The sequence below is a fragment of the Mesocricetus auratus genome, unplaced genomic scaffold, assembly GCF_017639785.1.
Source record: "Mesocricetus auratus isolate SY011 unplaced genomic scaffold, BCM_Maur_2.0 Super-Scaffold_100011, whole genome shotgun sequence".
NCBI classification, from domain to species: Eukaryota; Metazoa; Chordata; class Mammalia; order Rodentia; family Cricetidae; genus Mesocricetus; species Mesocricetus auratus.
This window is the reverse complement of record NW_024429195.1, coordinates 35,341,947-35,362,494: the sequence shown is the minus strand read 5'-3', so window position 1 is coordinate 35,362,494 and position 20,548 is coordinate 35,341,947. Positions and strand designations below refer to the sequence as shown.

General features: G+C 46.3%; 1 protein-coding gene across 5 annotated transcripts in view; it reads right to left on the bottom strand.

Moving 5' to 3' along the window:
* Fndc3b (fibronectin type III domain containing 3B) overlaps positions 1-20,548 on the bottom strand; it is a 284,468-nt gene that overhangs the window by 30,812 nt on the left and 233,108 nt on the right. For all 5 annotated transcript variants that reach the window (XM_021226947.2, XM_005069755.4, XM_013113104.3 and 2 more), the window contains 9 exons: positions 19,411-19,497; positions 17,826-17,964; positions 16,128-16,199; positions 13,945-14,063; positions 12,179-12,284; positions 10,999-11,171; positions 9,564-9,677; positions 9,201-9,350; positions 7,629-7,909 (listed from right to left, as the gene is read on the bottom strand). In XM_021226947.2, coding sequence (XP_021082606.1) covers positions 7,629-7,909; positions 9,201-9,350; positions 9,564-9,677; positions 10,999-11,171; positions 12,179-12,284; positions 13,945-14,063; positions 16,128-16,199; positions 17,826-17,964; positions 19,411-19,497 — 1,241 coding nt within the window. The remainder of the gene's footprint in view (positions 1-7,628; positions 7,910-9,200; positions 9,351-9,563; positions 9,678-10,998; positions 11,172-12,178; positions 12,285-13,944; positions 14,064-16,127; positions 16,200-17,825; positions 17,965-19,410; positions 19,498-20,548) is intronic.

Sequence of the window (20,548 nt, the reverse complement as noted above, 5' to 3'; positions counted from 1 at the left end):
ACAGCCTCTCTCTTCTCAGGAAGAGACGGCAGACATTAAGCCTATCTCTTCATCAGTGCACAACCTGCATCTTCGCCTGTGAGATTTAGCTGAGGTCTTTGCAGTGTCCAAGCCACGGCTTCTTCCCTTTCATTTAGGAAAAGGTTTATCTACAGTCCCGGGCCAAGATGCGTCCTGCCATTGCTGGCCCACCGTCCCTCAGAGCCAAGCTCCCCATGCATTCCAGGAGGCCTTTTATCCTTTCTTGGGACCTATGCAGCCCAGCAGTCTTTGGTACACAAAAGGTATTGGGTGGCTTAGGACTGCTGTTCTGCTGTGCTCAAAATAAGACGAAATGGAAAAAACAAAACAATAACAAAAATCCCTGAGATGAGAATCACTTGTAAGAACAAAAAATGGTTTAAACAATTCAAATTTTAGATAGTTTGATTACATTCACTTCCTCAGAGCCTCTATAGCAGTGGTTCTCAACCCGTGGGTAGTGGCCCCTTTGGCAGGGTCGGATGGTCCTTTCACACTGTCACAAATCAGTTACCCTGCATATGAGATATCTCCACTACGAATCCTAACAGTACCAAAACTACAGTTATGAAGAAGTAGCAATGAAAATAATTTTGTGGTCGGGGGTCACCACGTGTTAGGGGTGGCGGCATTGGGAAGGTTGAGAACCACTGCTCTCCAGTACTTTGGTGCGTACACAGCGCCTCACATCTCTACACCTATGGCTTTCTAACTGCTTACCTTGGCTGGCACCTAATCTTCCACCAGTGCCAGCAAGAATAGCATGGTGGCATGTGAATGCCTTAGCTGGGCATGCGATCCCTCCCTGGAAAACACGATCATCAGTCACCAACACCAGCAGGAACGCTGTGGTGATGGCTTCTCTAAGAACCTGCTCCTCCTTTCGCTCTTTAAAAGTCATCTAACACCTGCAAGCAACGGTTTCCTCATCAGTGAATGAGGATGGCGCCACCTTTGCTGAACTGGCTAATGATTAATTAAGAAGAGGGAAATGGGGCATATGTCTTAATTAACACTATCTTTCCATCTGATTCAACCAGAAAAGTATTTGAAATGGCCAAAAGCACATTAGTGAACTCCAAAGTGAGACTTGAGGGAGTTCTTCACACAATGGCTACAATAGCAGAAGCCTAGACGTCATATCAAGACACCAAGTATCATTCTAACTACAAGGCCAGAACCTTGGTTAATCTGAGAACCATAGCTCAGCTGTGTTCAGTGGCTCGCACTGACCCGAATGTAGGGTGTGCTCAGATGTGGGTCCCTTTGGCTCAGAATCTTCCTGCATTGCCTTCTTTGTTGTCAAAATTTGGGCCTAACATGGCTGTGAATCCAATAAAAGGGCAATTTTTATTTAGATCACACATTCAGGTCACCAGGTGCTCTCTGCCAGTAAGAGCCAGTACGCTTATTTTCACTTCATTCAGCATTCAATCCTGAAATCATGTACCTCGCCTTCAACGCTCACTCCAATTATCCCACACCTTTACAAGAGTACACCGTGTGTCAGTGTAAACAACTATCTGGGTTATGGGAGCATCAAGCCAACATTAATTAATGAGTCCTAAAGACTAAAACCCACTCAGTATTGACACTGGGCTGAAGAGCTGACAGAAGGAAGCTGCCTTATCCTCCAGGGAAATACTATGTGAGGAGCAGAGGTGACTTGGGAGCCTGGGAAGGATGGAGGCAGCTACTGTGTTTAGGGACATGGAAATAATACCCAATTTCTAAGTTCCTGTGGCAGAATAGTGAGTACAACACACTGGACAACAGCACTAAAAATTCACTCCAGGGAATTAGAAGGATAAAAAGAGCTTTAAGCTTTATTAAATTATTAAGATCTATTCCAAACCTTAAACTGAGAAGTTTCTTCTTTAGTTGAAGTAATAGTAACCCTGAAACTCAGATAAGATCTACAGATTTATCTTCTAAAACTGTGCATTATATCAGTTTTTGAAGTTTGGAGTAATTAAAATGAAACACACGGGAGGCAGAATATTGCTTCCAAATTAGGAAAGTGATGTAACCCTGATCTAACAGTATCTTGGCCAGATTACTGTGAAACATTTTAACTTTCCACAAGTCTGTAATATTCATCAGTATGCTAATATCACTGATTAAGCCCAATGAAGAAGTACGCATTTCAGGCTGGATTGAACATCCAGTATTACAGTATCTTCTAGATGCCAAGTATTTCCTTGCTTTAGAAGGTCATAACAGCCTTCCACAATGTACTTTAAACGCACTCGGTCAAACTTGTGACAGCAACTATATTAAAAGAAGAGTGACGTCCAAACAAACTGTCCTTCAGGGAGAAAGGGACTGTCCTTAGTAGACCAGCCACCCAGGCCTCATGATGCTGTGAGTGTGGGATGCGGTGACAGAGGTCGGCCTCGGGCAGCCTGGGGCGGTGCAGGTCCCAGATGCAAAGGCCGCTGCTCACAAGATGTTTGCCACGCCCTACTGTCTACCCTCTAACTAAGAGCAAACAGCTTCTGAAAAGACATCAGGAGAAACACAGAATATTCCTTTTGAAAGGAAAAATGGACTCCGAGGATGGTTGTTTGGAGAGGTCTCTCTTAAATGGAAGCTGGGCTGGCCTAGGCCAAGCCCCTCTTGATGCCTCAGTGACAGCAATGCCACCAGCCCGCCTCCAGACAAGCCAAACTATAATGTCACAACTGCCTGAATTCTGGCTCATTTCTTTCTGACTGAAACCATGCCCAGCCAGTAACCTACTGTGTGCTTATGTCTAACCAAGAAGGTGGTTGAAAGCTCTGCTACCACAGGCAACACTGTCAGGTGACTGCAGTTTTAGCCCATTTCACAGATGAAACAACAGAAGCATAAAGAACTTAAGTTACTTCCACAGATGGTGAGACACGAGTGAGGGCCTGAGTCCATGGCTAACAACTCAGGACTTGGCTCTTCCCGGAGACGCCCCCGTATCATTATGGTGAAGGGGTTATGATTCACTTTCGGCAGTGAAAGTGCTTATTACACAGTAAGAACTCAATAAACGCTATCCTCACCCGCTCTACGTAGCAAAAATGGGCATAAGCGAGCGCAACAAATAAACCTATTTCAATTTTTCGTTGTTCGGCAGCTCAGTGTGAGTCAGACGTAATGAGGTTGTGATCTTAGATGACCTCACTACCAATTCTGGATGGAGAGAGGCAGCTGCAGCCCCCCTGCCACCCCAAGTCAGAGAGATCCCTGCTCCGCAGAGAGGCCACCAGGAGACAGACTGTCGTCGTGCAGGCAAGTGTGGGCTCATGAGGGCTGTGACACAGGTGCCTGACATTGTGAGGCTCCCGGATGGGGACCACCAAGGCACGGTTTACACAAGTGGGGTTCAGACACACTTAAATATGCTTCTCATGGAAGCCTAATTAAACTAGAGTTCTAGGTCCCACCTCTAGACTGATTTTTTAAAATAGGTTATTGCTTTCATTAATAACTGCCACCAAGTTTTACTTGTGACCCACTGACAACCAAGTCCTGACACTGTAGTTTGGCATAAAGAGTTGGACAACAGGAAAGTTTCTGTACGTTCAAGAAAGGAGGTTTGGATTCTAGTTTCAAATCTGCCTCTGCTCCTGCTGCCTGGGATCTGGGCACCTCAGTATACTTACTACAGTGACAATAATGCCACTTAACTCTGCAGACAGCAAACGGTGGAGTCCAATCTCAGAATCAAACTTTATGACCAAGATGCATTTTTTCTCTTCTTACAATTTTTTACCTAATCAGTTTTTACCTTTATTTATCAAGGTGTGTGTTTACGTATAAGCCACAGTAGAGGTGAGGGAAGCACTCACTGGAGTCGGCTCCCTTCCACAACATCATTTCTGGAGATCGAGCTCAGGTCTGCAGCCTTGGCAGCAAGCATATTTACCGGCTAAGCCACACTGCCGACCCTAAACTTTATTTAAGATTCTTTTACTGATCTAATTTATTTGTCAACTTATATGTATGCCACATGTCTGTGGGAGCCTGCAGAGTCCAGAAGAGGGCACTGGATCAGGTGAAGTTGAACTATATAGAACAGACGATTGTGAGCTACCTGATTCGGGCACTGGAATTGAACTTGTTAACTGCTGAGCCATTTCTTCAGCAATAATCTTATTTTACTCTACACTTATTTATTTATTTAGGCAGAGACTCATGAGGTAGCCCTGGCTGACCTGGAACTTGCTATGTAGACCAGGCTGGCCTCCAGCTCAGAGAGATTCACTTGTGTCCCCCTCTAGGCTGCTGGGATGAAAGGCATGTGCCACCATGCTGAGCTTATCTTTTTTCACATGCAGAGTGACAGGTTTCCCTGTGACACTTTCATGTACACTTGTTTCTGCTTATCCATCTTCCTGTGCCCAAACTTCTGTCCTCCCAGGATTTTCCTCTACTTTGCTCACACATTCTATTCTAGTACCTTCTCACAAGGCTCATTTCTCCCGTATCACAGGCCCTTTCTGGTGAGCAGGTATCTACCCACTCACTCCCACATAAACCTTAGAAGCTAAGATCCACTCCTGAGCGAGAGCCTCCTGTGTTGACTTTTCTGCGCCTGGGTTACCTCACTTATTTCCCAGGCCTGGTGTGAGGGCTAACCGTTTGTGCCTTCTCATGGGTCTCCAGGAGCCGCACATGGCTGCTGCCCTGGACAGCGCTCTGAGAACCACTGCTTGAAGAGTGGCTTTAGACACAGAGTTTCGATAAAGCGTAAGGGATAAGATGGACTGCCTGGTGAGCCACAGCTCCTTGGTCACGGAGCTGTTCATGTGCAGGATAGGACAGGTGTCACCAGCTGACCCCAAACCTCTCTCCGCTTACGGTCGGTGACTCTACTTGGAAGGACATGTGCAAAGGAAAGCTGTTTTCCATTTTTTCTCTTTAATCCAAAGCACAAATTCAATTTCAGATATAGTTCTAAACATAAATGTAATACTTTTAGCAATTACTTTTTAATTCCAGCCAAATTTCAAATACAGGTTGTGCCAGCAAACCCTTACTGGGCAGTTCCGACAGCAGCGGGGAGACGGGTCTGCTAGAACACTGCTTTCTGTCCCAGAGGGCCACTACAGACCCATAGTCCAGAAAGAACGATGTGCAGCCCCTATACTCACAAACAAGCAAAGGGGGCTGGAGAGACGGCCCAGTGGTTAAGAGCACTGACTGCTTTTCCAGAGGTCCAGGTTCTATTTTCAGCCCCTACATGGAGGGTCACAGCTGTCTAAAACTCCAGGGGATCCTTGGGCACTGCATGCACATGGTACAGACATACATGGAGGCAAGACACACATAAAAGTATTTTGAAAAATTAAAGACACGCTGGGCAGCGGTGGTGCACATCTTCAATCCCAGCTCTCGGGAGACAGAGGCAGGCGGATCTCTGTGTCTGAAACTAGCCTGGTCTACAAGAGCTAGTTCCAGAACAACCCCCAAAGCCACAAAGAAATCCTGTCTCAAAAACCAAACAAAAAAATTAAAGACACAAGTTCTTCATCTAAACCTCACACGTGGTGACCATCTTGCTTGTATTTTAATCAATTTATGGGACAGAAAAAGATAAGGGAAATCTGACCAGACCAAAACTAAGCCCTTAGATTTGTTTTGAAAGTCATTGCCAGGGCTCACTATAATTGCTGTAACTGTTTCTGAAACACAGAATCACACAGCTAAGTGCTGACTAGACTTCTATACACAGCATCCAAATGTGCTCCAGTGGCAAGCGTCTTTACCAGCTGAGCATCTCAGCAGCCATAGTGTCCTTTGAATCTTCACTGCTCTCTTAACCTGCCAGGCACACTGTGGCCAAGAGGGTGCTCAACACAATGAACGTGTATAAAACAAACAAGGAAAATTCTGTTGCTGTTCTGAAAAGCAAAACCGATTTTTTAGTTACTCAGAAAAGAGGTACTTGGGAAAAGGGAGATGGATAATATGAAACCCCAGGACCTCGCAGTGCTGAGCTCCCTCCTTCTTTAGCCTCTGAGGATAAAGAGGAGAGTGTAGGGCTGGGGAGAGAGCTTACTCAGCAAATGGGTTGCCCTACAAGCATCAGGAACTGAGTTCAAGTCTCAGAACTCATGTAAAAAAGCCTAGTGTCTGGTAATGCCTTGTCATCCCAGCAAAGCAGAGGAGGTAGAGATACTAGTGGTCTTGGATTCACTGGTCAGGAGGAGAATAAGCAGCCAGCCCCAGGCTGGGGGAGGAGCCAGCACTGTGAGGCAGAGGCAGGAGGTGGCTCTCTGAATTCAAGGCCAGCAGGCCTGCATACTGAGTTCCAGGCCAGCCAGGACTACATAGTCTCAAACTAAAACCAAAACAACAAAGAAAAACAACCAAACTGAAAAAAACCAACGTGGGACCATTGGAGGAAGAACAGCATGGAAGATCCCTCTGGTTTCTATGAGCACACACACTCATGCACATACATGTACACACACACACACACACACACACTATGTATGCACACATACAATGTACACACACAAGTGTACCCACACGTGCATGCATACATGTGCTCACAAACTCAAGACTAGAGAATGAGAAAGCACTGCAGGACACATGAAGGAGATGGCAGGTTTGCTAAGGCAGCAATCCCGCTAGCCCTCTACCATCCCCAGCCCCCAGGAACCATGCGTTTCGATGGAAGGGGATTTTGACATGAACGGATTGTTGGACACCTGCAGCGCCACTGTTGGCTCAATTTTAAGCCTTCAGGGCCCACTTATTTACTCCTGACTAGACGCCTGCCTGGGACACAGAGAAGCCCCGGCCAGAAGACAACCAGTACCTGAGCCTGAGCTGTCCTTCCCCCACCCAGGATAACCAGCGTCTGAAGCAGGAGCCCTGCTGGGTACACTTGATATTCAGACATCCTTCCTGGATCTCGCCCAGAGATGTTCTGAGGGCTGCAAGCTTTCCTATTCCCTGAGTTATGGTGACTTGGAGAGAGTGCTAAGTGTTTTGAAAGTCTTAAGGGCTAGGCAGGAGAAACAGTGGCAGGCAGAAGGGTCCTCCCATGAGGAACCCAGAGGGAGAAGAGATTACTCAAGTCAGCTGATCTTACAGGGTGGCATGTGATGTCACTTTCCTCTGCCCTACTGTGGAATCCTGAACGAATTGTGTATCACGAGTGCTCTGTGACCTCAGTGTCTGCTCTGGGGAAGTCAACAGGATGAGGGTGTCTTGCTTGAAGGTTGTCAGGAATGTCACTATGGATGGAGCCAGATGAATCACAGAGAAAATACACGAATAAAAAGGGAAAACCAAGGGTACGGGAGCGGAAAGTGATTTCAAATGTTTGACTTGAAATTCTCCCTCAGAAGCTAGGAATTGTAGGAATTTATCACTTACTGTGGGTAGAAAGCAATACAAGCTTTTAAGCTATATTTCATTTAGTACTTTTAAATATGTTAAAGAGGAATGGCTAGAACGTAACAACTTATAGGGATTTTCAGTCCCAGAGTGACACTGCGGGCCAGTTTTTTTTTAACATCAGTTTTTTATATTCACAAGTACGTGGTCTCTGGAAGGATTTTCAGCCCTGGCACTGGCACTGTGGACCAGTTTTTTTTACACAAGGTTTTTGCACTCACCGGTATGTAGTTTCTGGAAGGAGATCCTTTATCACACGTGTGGTAGTATTGCCCACAGTAATGCACGTGTCTCCAAGATCGATGTTGTAAGCAATGATTTCAGATCCATTATTGCACGGCTCTTCCCAGTTCAGTACAAGGCACACAGAGGGCGAGTCCAGGTGGGCACCGAGGGGCTCCTCCTCCAGGACACATAGCGTGGAGACAGGGTCGGGGGCTGAGGCAGGTGTCTGGCAATGGACAAGCTCGCTATATGGCCCTGCCCCTGCTGGATTAAAGGCCTGGGAAACAGAAGAGTGTAGACAAGTCACAGCACACCATCAGCACATGCCAGCGCCTCCATATTAGCAAATGCTAATCTTTTTGGTGTCTGTGTATGCAGGTGCATGTCTGCATGCATTTGCATGTGGGGGTCAGGGGTCACTCTTGAGTGGGCTCCACCTCTGCCCTGATGACTAGGGTGGCATGTGTACCCTACTGCTTGTGAACCTCGCAGGTCCCTCGGTTCTACTGCATTCTGCATTTCCTGTCATCTTCCTCATCCTCCCACCTATGTCCCAGTCACCCCTGTCCTACCCGTCAGAACAGCTGAAGTCACCCTAGCCAATCCCCTCTTCTCTGGCTAATGTGAGAGCCCGAGTCTGCGCCCACATGATAACACGCCAGCCAGGACTTACTTTGTTTTTAAATTTCCTTTTTATTTAGGTGTATGTATCTGAGTGGATGGCACATGTGTACAGGGGACAAACGTAGCCAGAGAAGGGAGTTGGATGTCCTGGAGCTGGGTGGGTGGGTGTGAGCAACCCGACATGGGTGCTGGGAATCGAACCTGGGTTCTCTGGAAGAACAACAGGACTTTGAGCATGAATCCTTTGATGGCCTCCATCTTACTCGGGATAAAGATGGCAGCCCTTTACCCTACTTGAGGCTCGTTACTGCATACCAAAAGCACCCATTAGCACTTCAACATTCACTGTTGTTACTTTCATTGGCTCTGCCGACCTCCTTGATGGCCCTCACGACATCCCCCTCAGGACCTATGCCCTTGTGGCTTCTTATGTCCAGAGGCCTTTCTCCCAGATCCTGGCATCTCAGACGCTCTCTGCAGGCCCTCGCTGAGCGTTCTATGCCATCATCACTCTTAACACTAGACAGAGGGTGCTTATTTATTTGCATGCCTGGTTCAATGTAATGCCTCTGACAACTCAACAGAACCTGATACAGAAGGCATGGTCCATAAGTGTTTTAAAGTATGGCTTTCTTTCAAAGGCTACAATACTTGACAACTTTCTTATAACAATAGGCAGCCCAGGGCTGGGGAGATGGCTCTGTGGCTGAGTGTGGTGTCAAGAGTACTGGGCACTTTTCCAGAGGACCAAGGTTTGATTCCCAGCACTCACTCTGCCTGCAGCTACACTTTCGGAAGATTTGTCCTCACGTCTGTGTGGTAAGCACCATTCCAAAGGAGCCATCCCGCAGTCCACAGAGGATTATTTCTCCTTGTGATCCCTCTTCCCCAGCCTTGGGCTCGGAATGCCTGTCTCTGGGAACGGTGTGTGCGTATTCACCTACCTGCAGTCTGCAGCAGTACTGCGCAGCAGGCAACAGGTCTTGTATCTCAAAGCAGGTGTCTGGACCACGGTAAACGAGTTCTAAGGATTCTTCGTCTTCTCCCCATTCCAACCTGTACTCAGAGATGTCCGCACCCGGGCTCTCAGGGCTCTGTGGGACACATGCTTGTCATTAGTCATTTCACTGAGAGGAGGGCAACACACTCCAGCGTTGTCCAAGACACATAAAGGAAAGGGTGACACTCGGCTTCCTTTCAACTCTGACCTCTTCCACAACTGGAAGTGATGCGACCGACTGTCAACTTAGTGTTTTGGGTGAAGGTAGGAGCCGTGGAAACTGAGGGACAGCATGTACCGGACTCACCTCCCAACCCACCAAGACGCATCCATCAGGCGTGAAGGAAACACATGGTGCTCTGCACTGCCCAGGGGGTCCTGCGGCGGTCGTGATTTCTGACACATCAGAGTAGGGGCCGTACTGCAAGAGAACACATATGTTTGCATGTGAGGATGGTCTCTGCATGTGTGTGGACATACCATCTTATAGTTAAAGAAAAGCCCAAATATAACTGAATAAAAGTATCACCTAGTGTTATTTGTAATGGTGGCTGGAATCTGCCCTCCTTTTTGAGACAAGATACTGTCATGCAGCTGAGGTTAGCCTTGAACCCATGATGTTTCTGCCTCACGTTCCTGAATGCTAGGATTAATAGGTATGCCTACCATGCCCAGATAATTACTTGTATTTTCATTCTGAAGAGAAACACTGCTATAACTTTTTTTTCCGGAATGTCCTTGGTCTCAGGTGACATGTCTTGTCTTTACATTGTCAATGATCAACACATTATCAATCATTCTTTTTTCTTTTAAAATAAGTTTTATCAGTCAACGAAATGCAACTTTACATGGAACTCATCTATACATACCACTGAGGCTTTGGGGCCTTTGGCATTAGCTTATTCTTTTACATTTCTGCTCATCTCTGATATTCTTTGTGGGCTACCTACTCATTCCAACCTCCTGCATGTCTCTTAAAATCCACATCACTCTAACACTTCAAAGAAAAAACGAATAATCCTTCTGCAGATCTAATGTAGACTTCTGACCCCCCAATACCAGATGAATGAGACAGCAGGAGGAAAAGGATTGTAGTTTTTAGAGGACCAAATAAAACAACAACAACAAAAACAAAAACAGAACTAGTAAAAGCTGCCTCCTCCTCAGGCCCCACCCCATGTGTCTAGAGCTAAGCAACTTGCAGCATAGACAATATGCTATAATACTTTCTGGGTGTGTGTACATTCGTGCGTGTCCAGTACATGTACATATGTGTAGGTGTGGAGGACTGGGTTTTCTGAGACAGGGCTGGACCTCACTAAGAAGGCGAGGCTGGCTGGCTGCGCAAACCTCAGGGTTCCCCGTTTCTACCTTGCCAGTGCTGAGATTACAAGTGTGTTCCCATATTCCCAGATTTTTAAGATGGAGGTTTTGGGCTCTAACTCAGTGTGTGCAAATGCTCTCCTCAGTTTGCCCAACTCCCCTAGAGAACTTTTACTAGGACTAATTCCTACAGCTGATAAAGTTGCTGAGAGAATGAGAAATCTTCTATTCATGAATTATTAAAACACACACACACACAATCTTCATGGAAAGAAATTATAGGAACTGACAGCATCACTTCTCAAATAGGATCTTCTATACAGTGTAGCTACTCTCAGCGTGGGGCACACACTCGAGAGAAACTTCAGGGGGCTGAAGAGGCACCTGTGCTCCAGTTATGGGGGCAGCCTTACACTCACCCCTCCATCATTGAGAGCTCGCACTCGGAAGCGATACACAGTTCCAGGAAGCAGGTTGCCGACAGTGCACTCCAGCTCAGGTCCGTGGTATACCTCTGAAGCTACATCCTCAGGTTCCGTCATCTCTACGCTGTACTCGGACACCTCACAGCCAGTTTCAGATGCAGGGACATCTGAGGATGCAAAAATGTTTTCATCTTTGAGCATTTTTTGGATTTCTTTTTATTTGTGTCTGTGCAAGCGCGTGTGTCCACATGTTTGGGCCTGCATTTATGAGTATGCACCATGTGTAGAGGCCAGAGAGGGCAGTGAAACCTCTCAAACTTGTGGCTGTGAGACACTGTGTGGGTGCTGGGAGTGGAACCCAGGTCCTCTGCAATAGCAACAAGTGCTCTTAACCACTGAGTCACCCCTTCAGGTTGACTGAGTTACATTTGATTTTCTATTTTTCGAAAAATGTAGGTAGTGTGTCCGTTGAGTTTCTACTACAAGAGCAGTCTCCCAATCAAAACCCTGAAAAAGCTCCTGAATGGTCCAAACTATCCAAAGCAAATGCATTTAACATGTTTGCTTATATGAAAAGGAATCCAGGAATAACAGGAGCACTAGGCAAACCTTCACATTCAACAGCGAGAAGGGGAAAAATTCTCTTTAATGTTAGATGTCATGCTAAGTCGACACGACCCCAAGCTGGCCTAATATTTTATGCATAATTCTAACATAAGTGGTGACCAGATGTCTGCTAATGGTCTACACATTTACACTCACAATGTGCACTCTGGAAATAGCGGAAGGCATGCTAGGAAAATATCAGGGCCCGCCGCCAAGGAATTTGATGCTACTTTCTGAACCATTTCTTGGTTTAATCTCTAAATTTTGCACGTTTTCTTCACATACTGAACAAACCCTGGAGAAGGCAGGCTAGTCTGGAATTTCCTCTAGAAATGTGACCTCTGAAAGGTGAGTAACAGCAGCACATGCAGCACCCCAGAGTGGGAGCAGGAGCAGAAGGGTGGGGGGTGAGGGGTGAGGGGACCAAGGTGCCCAGGTTAAGGAGAACACAGATATGCCAACAGGGTGACACGGCTTTCGAAGGAAGCCCTGCAGCCGAGTGACAAGGCACTGTGCCTTTATCTCCCACTGTCCTGGGTGATGCCAACGTACAGATTCATTCACTCACCCCACTCTAAGTGGACTTCTTTGTGCTTTGGTCTACCCAAAACCCTCGGAGGTCGGCACTGACCCGGTGCAAGGCTTAGTGTGCGAACAGGGAGACTTTCAGAACACTGTGGGAGAAACACCGGAAAGACGATTGCTTAGTTACTGTCAACTGCTCACACCTCATCCACCAGGCTAGTTCAATCCCACAACTGTAAATGGGACCAAAAGGGAATATACACTAGCTGTGCGGGTGGGCCTGTCAAGCATTAAGCTCTTCAGGAGGGTCCACGCCTGTCTCATGTGTTACGTGTGGGTACTCATTGCACACAATGCCGGTTATAACAAGAGTGGCTCACCCTGACGTCAGATTACTAGGATGGAGTCTTGACCACCCTAAGCACACTTATTTTCCTTTACATCAATGTTAGAAAGACCCTCATGAGATTATAAGAGAACACAAAACAGCATCTGGATAAAATTAAGAACGTTACCCTAAATGGCCAGCCAGTCCCAGAAATGGCCGAGGAGGGTCAAAGCGAGCACTTGTCTACCAAGTCTGACTTTTACAGTAGTTCTGTAAATGCTAAAATAACTCTGCCTCCCTTTTGTGGGATCTGCCTGTGCAAGGCTGGTGGTATGACAGCTTACCATCTTACAAGAACGGAGGAGACAGGGTGAAGCCAGACTGCTCCAGTTCCTTCCAGAACAGTGGTGTATGGGAAACGGACCCTATGTCTTTAAGTAACACATATGCTGCCTCGAACTGCCCCTCACATGGGAGGTACCACTGAGGTGCTATGCCTTTGGTCTGGTTATACTCCAGCAGAGGCATTCCGGGCAGCCCCAGCACCGCAGAATTGAGTTCTAACTGGACTTTTATCCCACAGGAGGGGTCTGTCTAGACTGGAACTCTAGACACAGAGGAACTCCTATGCTATGCATGGACTCTCTCTCCCTCTCCCTCTCTCTCTCTCTCCCTCCCTCTCTCTCTCTCTCTCTCTCACTCTCTCTCTCTCTCTCTCCCTCCCTCCCTCCCCCCACCCGTGTTTGTGTATGCATGTGTGTAAAATTCAGGAAAATGTTGAGGGCAAGCCTTATACTTAATAATCAAACTGTTACTGGGTGACTAGGTACCATTTCTCTTTCTTATCATTAATGGCTTCAAACCATCTACAGTGAAAATACTTTTATCATGATGCCTCTTTCATTAATGTCAACATTGCACCCACACTTTTATTTCAAGAGTACTTTGCATGCATTTATTAGATTGTATTGACCTGAGCACTGTGTGTGGTAGAAACTGAGTTTCCTGATATGTCACCTGCGTGATCTACAGTCATACATGGCTGCTGCCTGCAGACCTACCCTGGAAATTACCCAACAGCAGAAGTACCATTAGCTCTAGCATCAGATTTATAGTTTTCACAATATTCCCCCAGCAGGTGGCAGTAAAGGACCAGCACAGCCGTGCGGGTCTTGATGCTAAAGTCTACATTTTTCCCTCCCTGAAATCCTAACCAATTTCATCTCCCAGATGTAACTACCTCAAAGTTATCCGAGTGAGAAATCAGTGACAAATGGCCTGAACACATCAGAGAATCATTTGGGCCTATTGTTTCTGTCCTGCAAGTGTAAGTCCAAACACGATTTTCATATCCAGACATGACACTAAGGCAGGCAGCATCAACAAGATACATTTAAAACTGCAACATATATTCTGCGGTTACTGCCATGGCATTTGACAATTTTATCAAGACGCCTGCTGTCACACACTGATTAACCAACCTGACTGTGCCCGCCGGTGCTGATGCAGCATACTCGCAGTTTGTACAAAGTGCCTGGCTTCAAGTGGGTGAAGACATACTCCGTAGCAGACCCACTGTAGGCCACTTCCCACTGCCCAGCTGTAAAATGAGATGTGTGTGAGTTTAAGTCTGCTGTAACAGCAACAGTTCCTGTTAGACACAGTATCTGAGACAAAAACCCCAAGCGGCTTCCGCAGAAGCCCAGATCACCTGACACTAACATATACATGGCCAATTTTTATGACCACTGTGACATTGCTGACTCTGAGGTTGGGCTGTGGGAAGTCATATGACATGGGAGCTGGCACAGAAGGGTACAAAGATAGCATTGAACAGCTGTAAAATGGCATGATGAGGAGGCCGTACAGCCAGCTATGCAGGTGCTGTCCACATGGCACAAGTTTCCAGAAAGTCTGGGTGCTGCTGAAGGTGGCAGTCAGTCAAACTGTACCTTTACAGACCAAGAGCTTTTGGTAAAGGCCTGTTGTCTTCAAGGAGCCCACTTATGAAGATGTGCCGATGGTGAGAAATCAGAGGTGAAACACTTGAGTGACTTACGCTGTCCCTGTGCAGATGGGGTGGCTGAAGGGTGTCCTTTAGGCTGATGCCCACTGGGGAGAAGCACCTGGAAGCTATCCCATCACTACCTGCCTTAGCATCAGGATGCTGAGCTATCTTCTCTCTGTTTTGTTTCCACTAATGTGGCTTCCAGTTGACCACTCTACACAAGCCTTTTACTCCACGAGCTGATTTAGGGAAGACATGCTCATACTAGTCTATGGTGTTTTATAAAGTAACTTCCACAAATCTCTTAGTTGCCCGTCACGTTAGACTTTCATCCCTTCCTGTGGCACTTGGCCTTGTCAGGTTAGACTTAGGATAAAGCTCCATGGGAACTGGGAATTTAGACAGCAGTGCTCCATTTATGGGGCAGATACCCTATACTGAGTGACAACTGGGGTAATGAAAAATGAAAAGATTCTATGAATTGCCCCCATGTACTGGTCAGCTGTCACTGTTACTGTAAAATAGCAGCCACTCTTGCATTGACTCAGTGCCTGAGGGAGCCAGGACAATGGAGACATACTTTTTCAATAAGCAACTGGCGGATGCTGACCTCTCTCCCAGTCTCACGTAAACCCCGAGGAAGCGCTTTAGTGCACAAACTGATTTCATCTTAAGAACAGTTCTGCCCATCTCCAAGAATTTCTATTTTTAGATTAAAATAGTACTTGATGGGCTTAAAACAATAACAACAACAACAATAAAAAAACCCCAACTCCAGGTGAATGTGGTGTACAGAACCAAGCCAAGAGAGACACTTGTCCCCAGTGACTCTGGGTTCTGTCTTTTGTCACAGGTATGCATACTTTAAAAAACTAATGGTCACAGCAGCCTTATTGGTAAATTAGGTTATATTTTAAACTTTTGACAACTATATATTTTTCTATTGAAGCCCAATGAGTTATTAGAGAGAAAGGCAAGAGCATTTCTAGGTGCTTCTAAGACTTCTTTTCTTATAATTGTCCCACTTAAATTCTTACTACTACACTGTGTGTGGTAGGGGTACATGCACACACCCATGTATGTCACAGCCCATATGGGGCGCTGCTCAGAGGACAACTCTGTGGAGTTGGTTCTCGATATCCATCTTTTATGGGTTCCAGGGACTGACCTCAGGTCACTAGACTTAGTGGCAAGCCCCATGGCCCCATTTTAATCCTCGTAGTGGGACTGCTGATGAGAACTCTGACTCCAGAGTCACAATGGAGGCCAGATGTTGGAAAGCCTGATGCCTGTCACTGACCACACGCTGACTCGGCTGTCACTGGACATGGCAGGATGCCAGGGAGACTGCTCCCAAACCCCTGCCCACAATTTCCAGAAGTGTGGCAGGTTAGGGGCTTGAAAGAAAGAAAGAAAAAAAAACAACTCAAGACCAAACTCTAGTGAGAGAGGGGGAGGGGGGGGGAGGGAAGGAGGGGAGATGACAGATAGACGGACGGACAGACAGACAGACAGACAGATATGCACATGCTTGGCATGGCTTCACTCTACCACTGGAACTAATGGCTGCCGGCTGCTGCGACTACAAAGGGTCTAACCACATCAGGACAAGAACTCAGGGGTGTGAATGCATTGTATAAAAGTTTCCAGTGTCACCTTCAGAAGTTCCATCTGTGATCTCCAGCAGATACTTAAGGATCTCTGAGCCACCGCTGTCCTTTGGAGCATCTGGAGAGTAGGCAAATGTTGTTAGTGAGGAGAGCACAGAGAACAAATGCACTTACTATTACATGGCCTTCAGTCTGGACAGGACCAGAAGGCACAATTCATTTATTTTCATGACCCTGCCCCTTTAACTTTTTTTTTTTCTTGAGACATTATCTCATACTTCAGACTGGCCTCAGAGTTTTGGCAATTCTCATGCCTCAGTACCCCATCTCAGTACTGAGATTACAGGGATGAGTGTGTGTCCTCTCCCCCTCCCCCACTGGCTCCTCAGTGTCAAGAACTGTGAATTTTATCAGGCTTCTATTTAAGGTTGTTGAAACGCAGAATGGAATGTCAGAGCTAGCATTTATTTAATGAAACATGCACAAAACTTGACAAGTAGAATGATTTCCATAAAAATGACTTTACTCTGGAGAATTCTGAAGTGGCTCTTCAAGGACTGGTATTTTTTTGCAAAGCTGAAATGTTCAGATATTTATTTTGCCTTATTATATTTACTTCATATATTTTATGAGCAACTGGACTCTTTTGAAGAATGAGAAGGGGAGAGGAGAGAAAATGCATTTACAAATAAATAAAACATTGGAATGGAATAAATTCACTCCATCACACTCTCTACCGAGTGAACGTCACATCCCCACTCAGGGAAGAAGATTCAGCCCCAGAGCTTTGATGGACATGTGTCCAGGCAGTGTTGGAGGGGGGCTCTGTCAGCTACCAGAGCCCCTATGTCACCCCAGATAAATGGTCACAGACGCTGCCTGCAGGGGATTTTCTTTTTTCTGAGTATAAAATCACAAGGCAGAATAACTGCCAAACTGTGAAGAATTCATGTTGGACAGCGGCCCGCCCCCTCTGCATCCTTGGTCACAGGGGAGACTTTGCTCACACGGCTTCAAGAAGCTCACTTTCCCGATCTTTGCACTTCCATACTTCCACAATAACATTGAAACAGTGATGCTTAGGACAAACCCAGCATAGAGCTGAGAGGAATGAGGAGAGTTCACAGGGAGCAGGATCCCAGGAGGAAGGACCCACAAAGCAGCCCAGAGTTCTTCCTCTTAGCCATACTTGTCCTCCAGAATTCTCTGGTAATTCCAGACAGCATTTAGAGCTTAGTCTCAGCGATGGTCCACACTTCAAAGTGCACCCCACACATAGTACCTTTAGAACTCTCAATCTGTCTGTTTTGTCTTTCACTTCCTGTTTACACATATTCTTACATGACATTAGTATAAAGCACACGTCTTAACCGCTTTACATGTAATCACAAATGTTACAGCCATGCAGTAATTAATATGCATGTCCCTGAAATGACCCACACTGCAGAGACGAACCACAATGTCCTCCCAAATTACCTCCGCCTAGTGGTGGCTACACAATAAACAACACAAAACAAAATTTTTCCTGTTTTACAACTTAAACATTTTGTTTAAAAATTATCTATCTAAATTTACAATCCATTCTCAATATTAATTTCAAATAGTTTTCTGTTAAATTTTTTAAGGTGAGTCACTAAAGAGTAAACTATCTAATCATGAATTCTCAGGCTCGAATCAACAATTCATTTAAAAGGAGGAAAAGTGTAATATAAGAATAAATGAGATACTGTAGCGGAAGACGTACCCCACTTGACACTGAAGCCATGAGATGTGACGGGTCCTTTAATGAGGGGTCTGGTCGGAGGTCCAGGTCTGTCAGGACTGGTTGTGCAAACCAGGACTTCACTGGGGCAGCTCCTCCCTTCCATATTAGAAGCAGTCAGCTGAGACAGGACCAAGAGAAGAGCAGCACAGTAAGTTACAGGCTACAGTTCAGCCGACAGTGTAACGCCGCAAGCTCAGATGTGCAGACTGATGTACAGGCACCCGTCACGTCACGTGTTTTCTTTCTACAGTCTGTCCATTCAAGGGTTTGTGATCACTTCTTCTGCTTATGTTTGGTTACTAACAATGAAAATAGAACTTGAAGGCAGGTGTAGGCTAAGGATATTTGTACATCCTTACAAGAAGAAATATAAGCCTGAGGTAACGGTACATGCCTGGGATCCTAGCACAAGGCAGGCTGAGGCAAGTTAGCGGTTAGTTTGAAACCATTCTAAGTTATATAAAGTTCCAGGCAATCCTGGAATACAGAGCAAGGCCATGTTTCAGTACAAGAGGACGAAGAGGAGGCTGCGGGGACAGCATATATAAAATCAGTATGTCCCCACCTATTCTGTGCTGTTTGATGAAAAGAAAACATGGATAAACCAGACAAAAACTTTACTTATGAACGTTTCAGACAGTGCCACCTGCTGGAGAATATCAGCAGTACAGCTATGCTTTGGGAGCCAACACTGGTATTTTTAGCATACCAAAAACAATTATATTCCTCAAATAGTCAGTCACAACATTCCACTTGATAATTTGACAAATACTGGAGTGACTGCATGCCAAATTAAATTACTTAGCCCTAAAATTAGAGAAGCAAGGGCAGAGAATCCTCAGGGCATGGGAGGAAATGGGGTGCCGTGCACAGAACCCACAGAAGATGCTGTGTGCTAGAAGGAATCACTGCATGAGCCATGCAAAGCAGCGTTCACGTTTGTAGTCATGACACAGATCCCTACTGTAACAGTTAGCAGTGGCTGTTCATAAGCCAGCGTTTCTCGACCTGTGGGTCGAACAAACTTTTCACAGGGGTTGCATATCAGACATCCTGCATAGCAAACATTCACATTATGATTCATAACAGTTATGAAGTAACTGTGATTCATACAGTTGTGAAGTAGCAATGACATAATTTTGTGGTTTGGGGTCCCCACCAGATGAGGAACTGTATTAAGGGTCGCAGCATTAGGTAGGCTGAGAACCACTGGCTTAAGCAGAGGAAGGTATGGGGTAGAGGGAGAAGACTAAACCAGGCAAGGAGAGCAGAGGGCATCTGAAAGCCAGCATGTGATGACAAGCAGCACAGGGACGGAGTCACCAGTGAGCGCAGGGACACACAGTGACAGGTTAGCACCTGCCCTCATAACAGCCAAACCTCTTGGATGGTTTTCTGTCTAGAAACTAGATTTTCAACTTAAAGTATGGTGTTGCTGGAAAGTGTGCGTGCTCCTTTGCAGGGGCCATCCATTTTAGTGCCGTTTTGGCCAGCAGACTCCACTGGAAGTGTAACTGGAGAAACACTAAGATGGCAGGGTCATCACCGAGCCCATGAGACTCACCCTGAATTTGTACTGTGTGCTTCTTTTGAGATTTTTCACCGTACAGGTTAGATCTTCTCCACTGTACTTGGGGTGGAAATGACTATCCTGAAAAGGCAAAGCCAGACAGAGACATCATCATCATATCATATGGGTCTCAAATTCTGAAAGACCCAGGGTTTTTTAGTGTGGCTTCCTATCGCCACCAGGGAGCCCGGAGGTTGGCAGCCATGGAAAAGTGAGTATCAGGGGCCCATGGTGCCGTGGACAGCTTAAATCCAGGTCTCGTTTGTCACACTGCAGTGTAGCCTGGCTCTGACCACCTGTATTATGATTATGACAAAGCGGTAAGCACTTTAAACATTGTTATTTAACAATTAATTGGTATGAGAAAAGCCTGTTGGTTGGAAGGCTGACACTGCAAAGGGGCTGTGCAATAGCGGGTAGGCAAGGCTCCTGAGTTCACAGTGCTCTCTTCTGGCTAAGAGAGAAAGCACAGCTTGGCTGGCCAAGGACATCTTCCTTCAATGGTAGTCCTTACTGTTGTAGAGGAATGAACTGAGTTCCTATGCTCCCCATCCTCCCTCCCTCCCTCCCTCCCTCCCTCCCTCCCTCCCTCCCTCCCTCCCTCCCTCCCTCCCTCCCTCCTTCCATTCCTCTGTGCCTCAGGCTCCCTTCAGGCCCAAGAGATCATCCCTGCTAAAGGCATACAGAGCCTGGTCTGTCCACAAGATGCTCCCATGTCAGCTAAAGAAGACAATGAGAAAAAGAAGTCTACACGCACGGAAGGCATGCCGTGTGGTGTTATGGGCTATGAAGGCAAGCGGCTGGCTGGTGGAGCTTCTGGGATGTTGTCATAGCAGCATGGGTTGGTGAAGTACAGTAGCCACATGTGGCTCTTGGAACTCAAACTTAACACAATTAAAAACTCTGCTCCTTCAGTCAGCAGCCATATTTCAAATGCCCACAGCCACACATTCCACATAAACTATGGGACCTCTGCAGAGAGCTCTACATGACAAAGATGTTCCAGTGTGGTCAGGCAAGGACTAGCCTAGTAGGATATTTGTTGAGATGTAAGAGACCCAAAGGAAACCAGGAAAGCGAGACAGGTATCTTCAAGGAGCTCGCTCACAAGGACACAGGAAATGCAAGACCA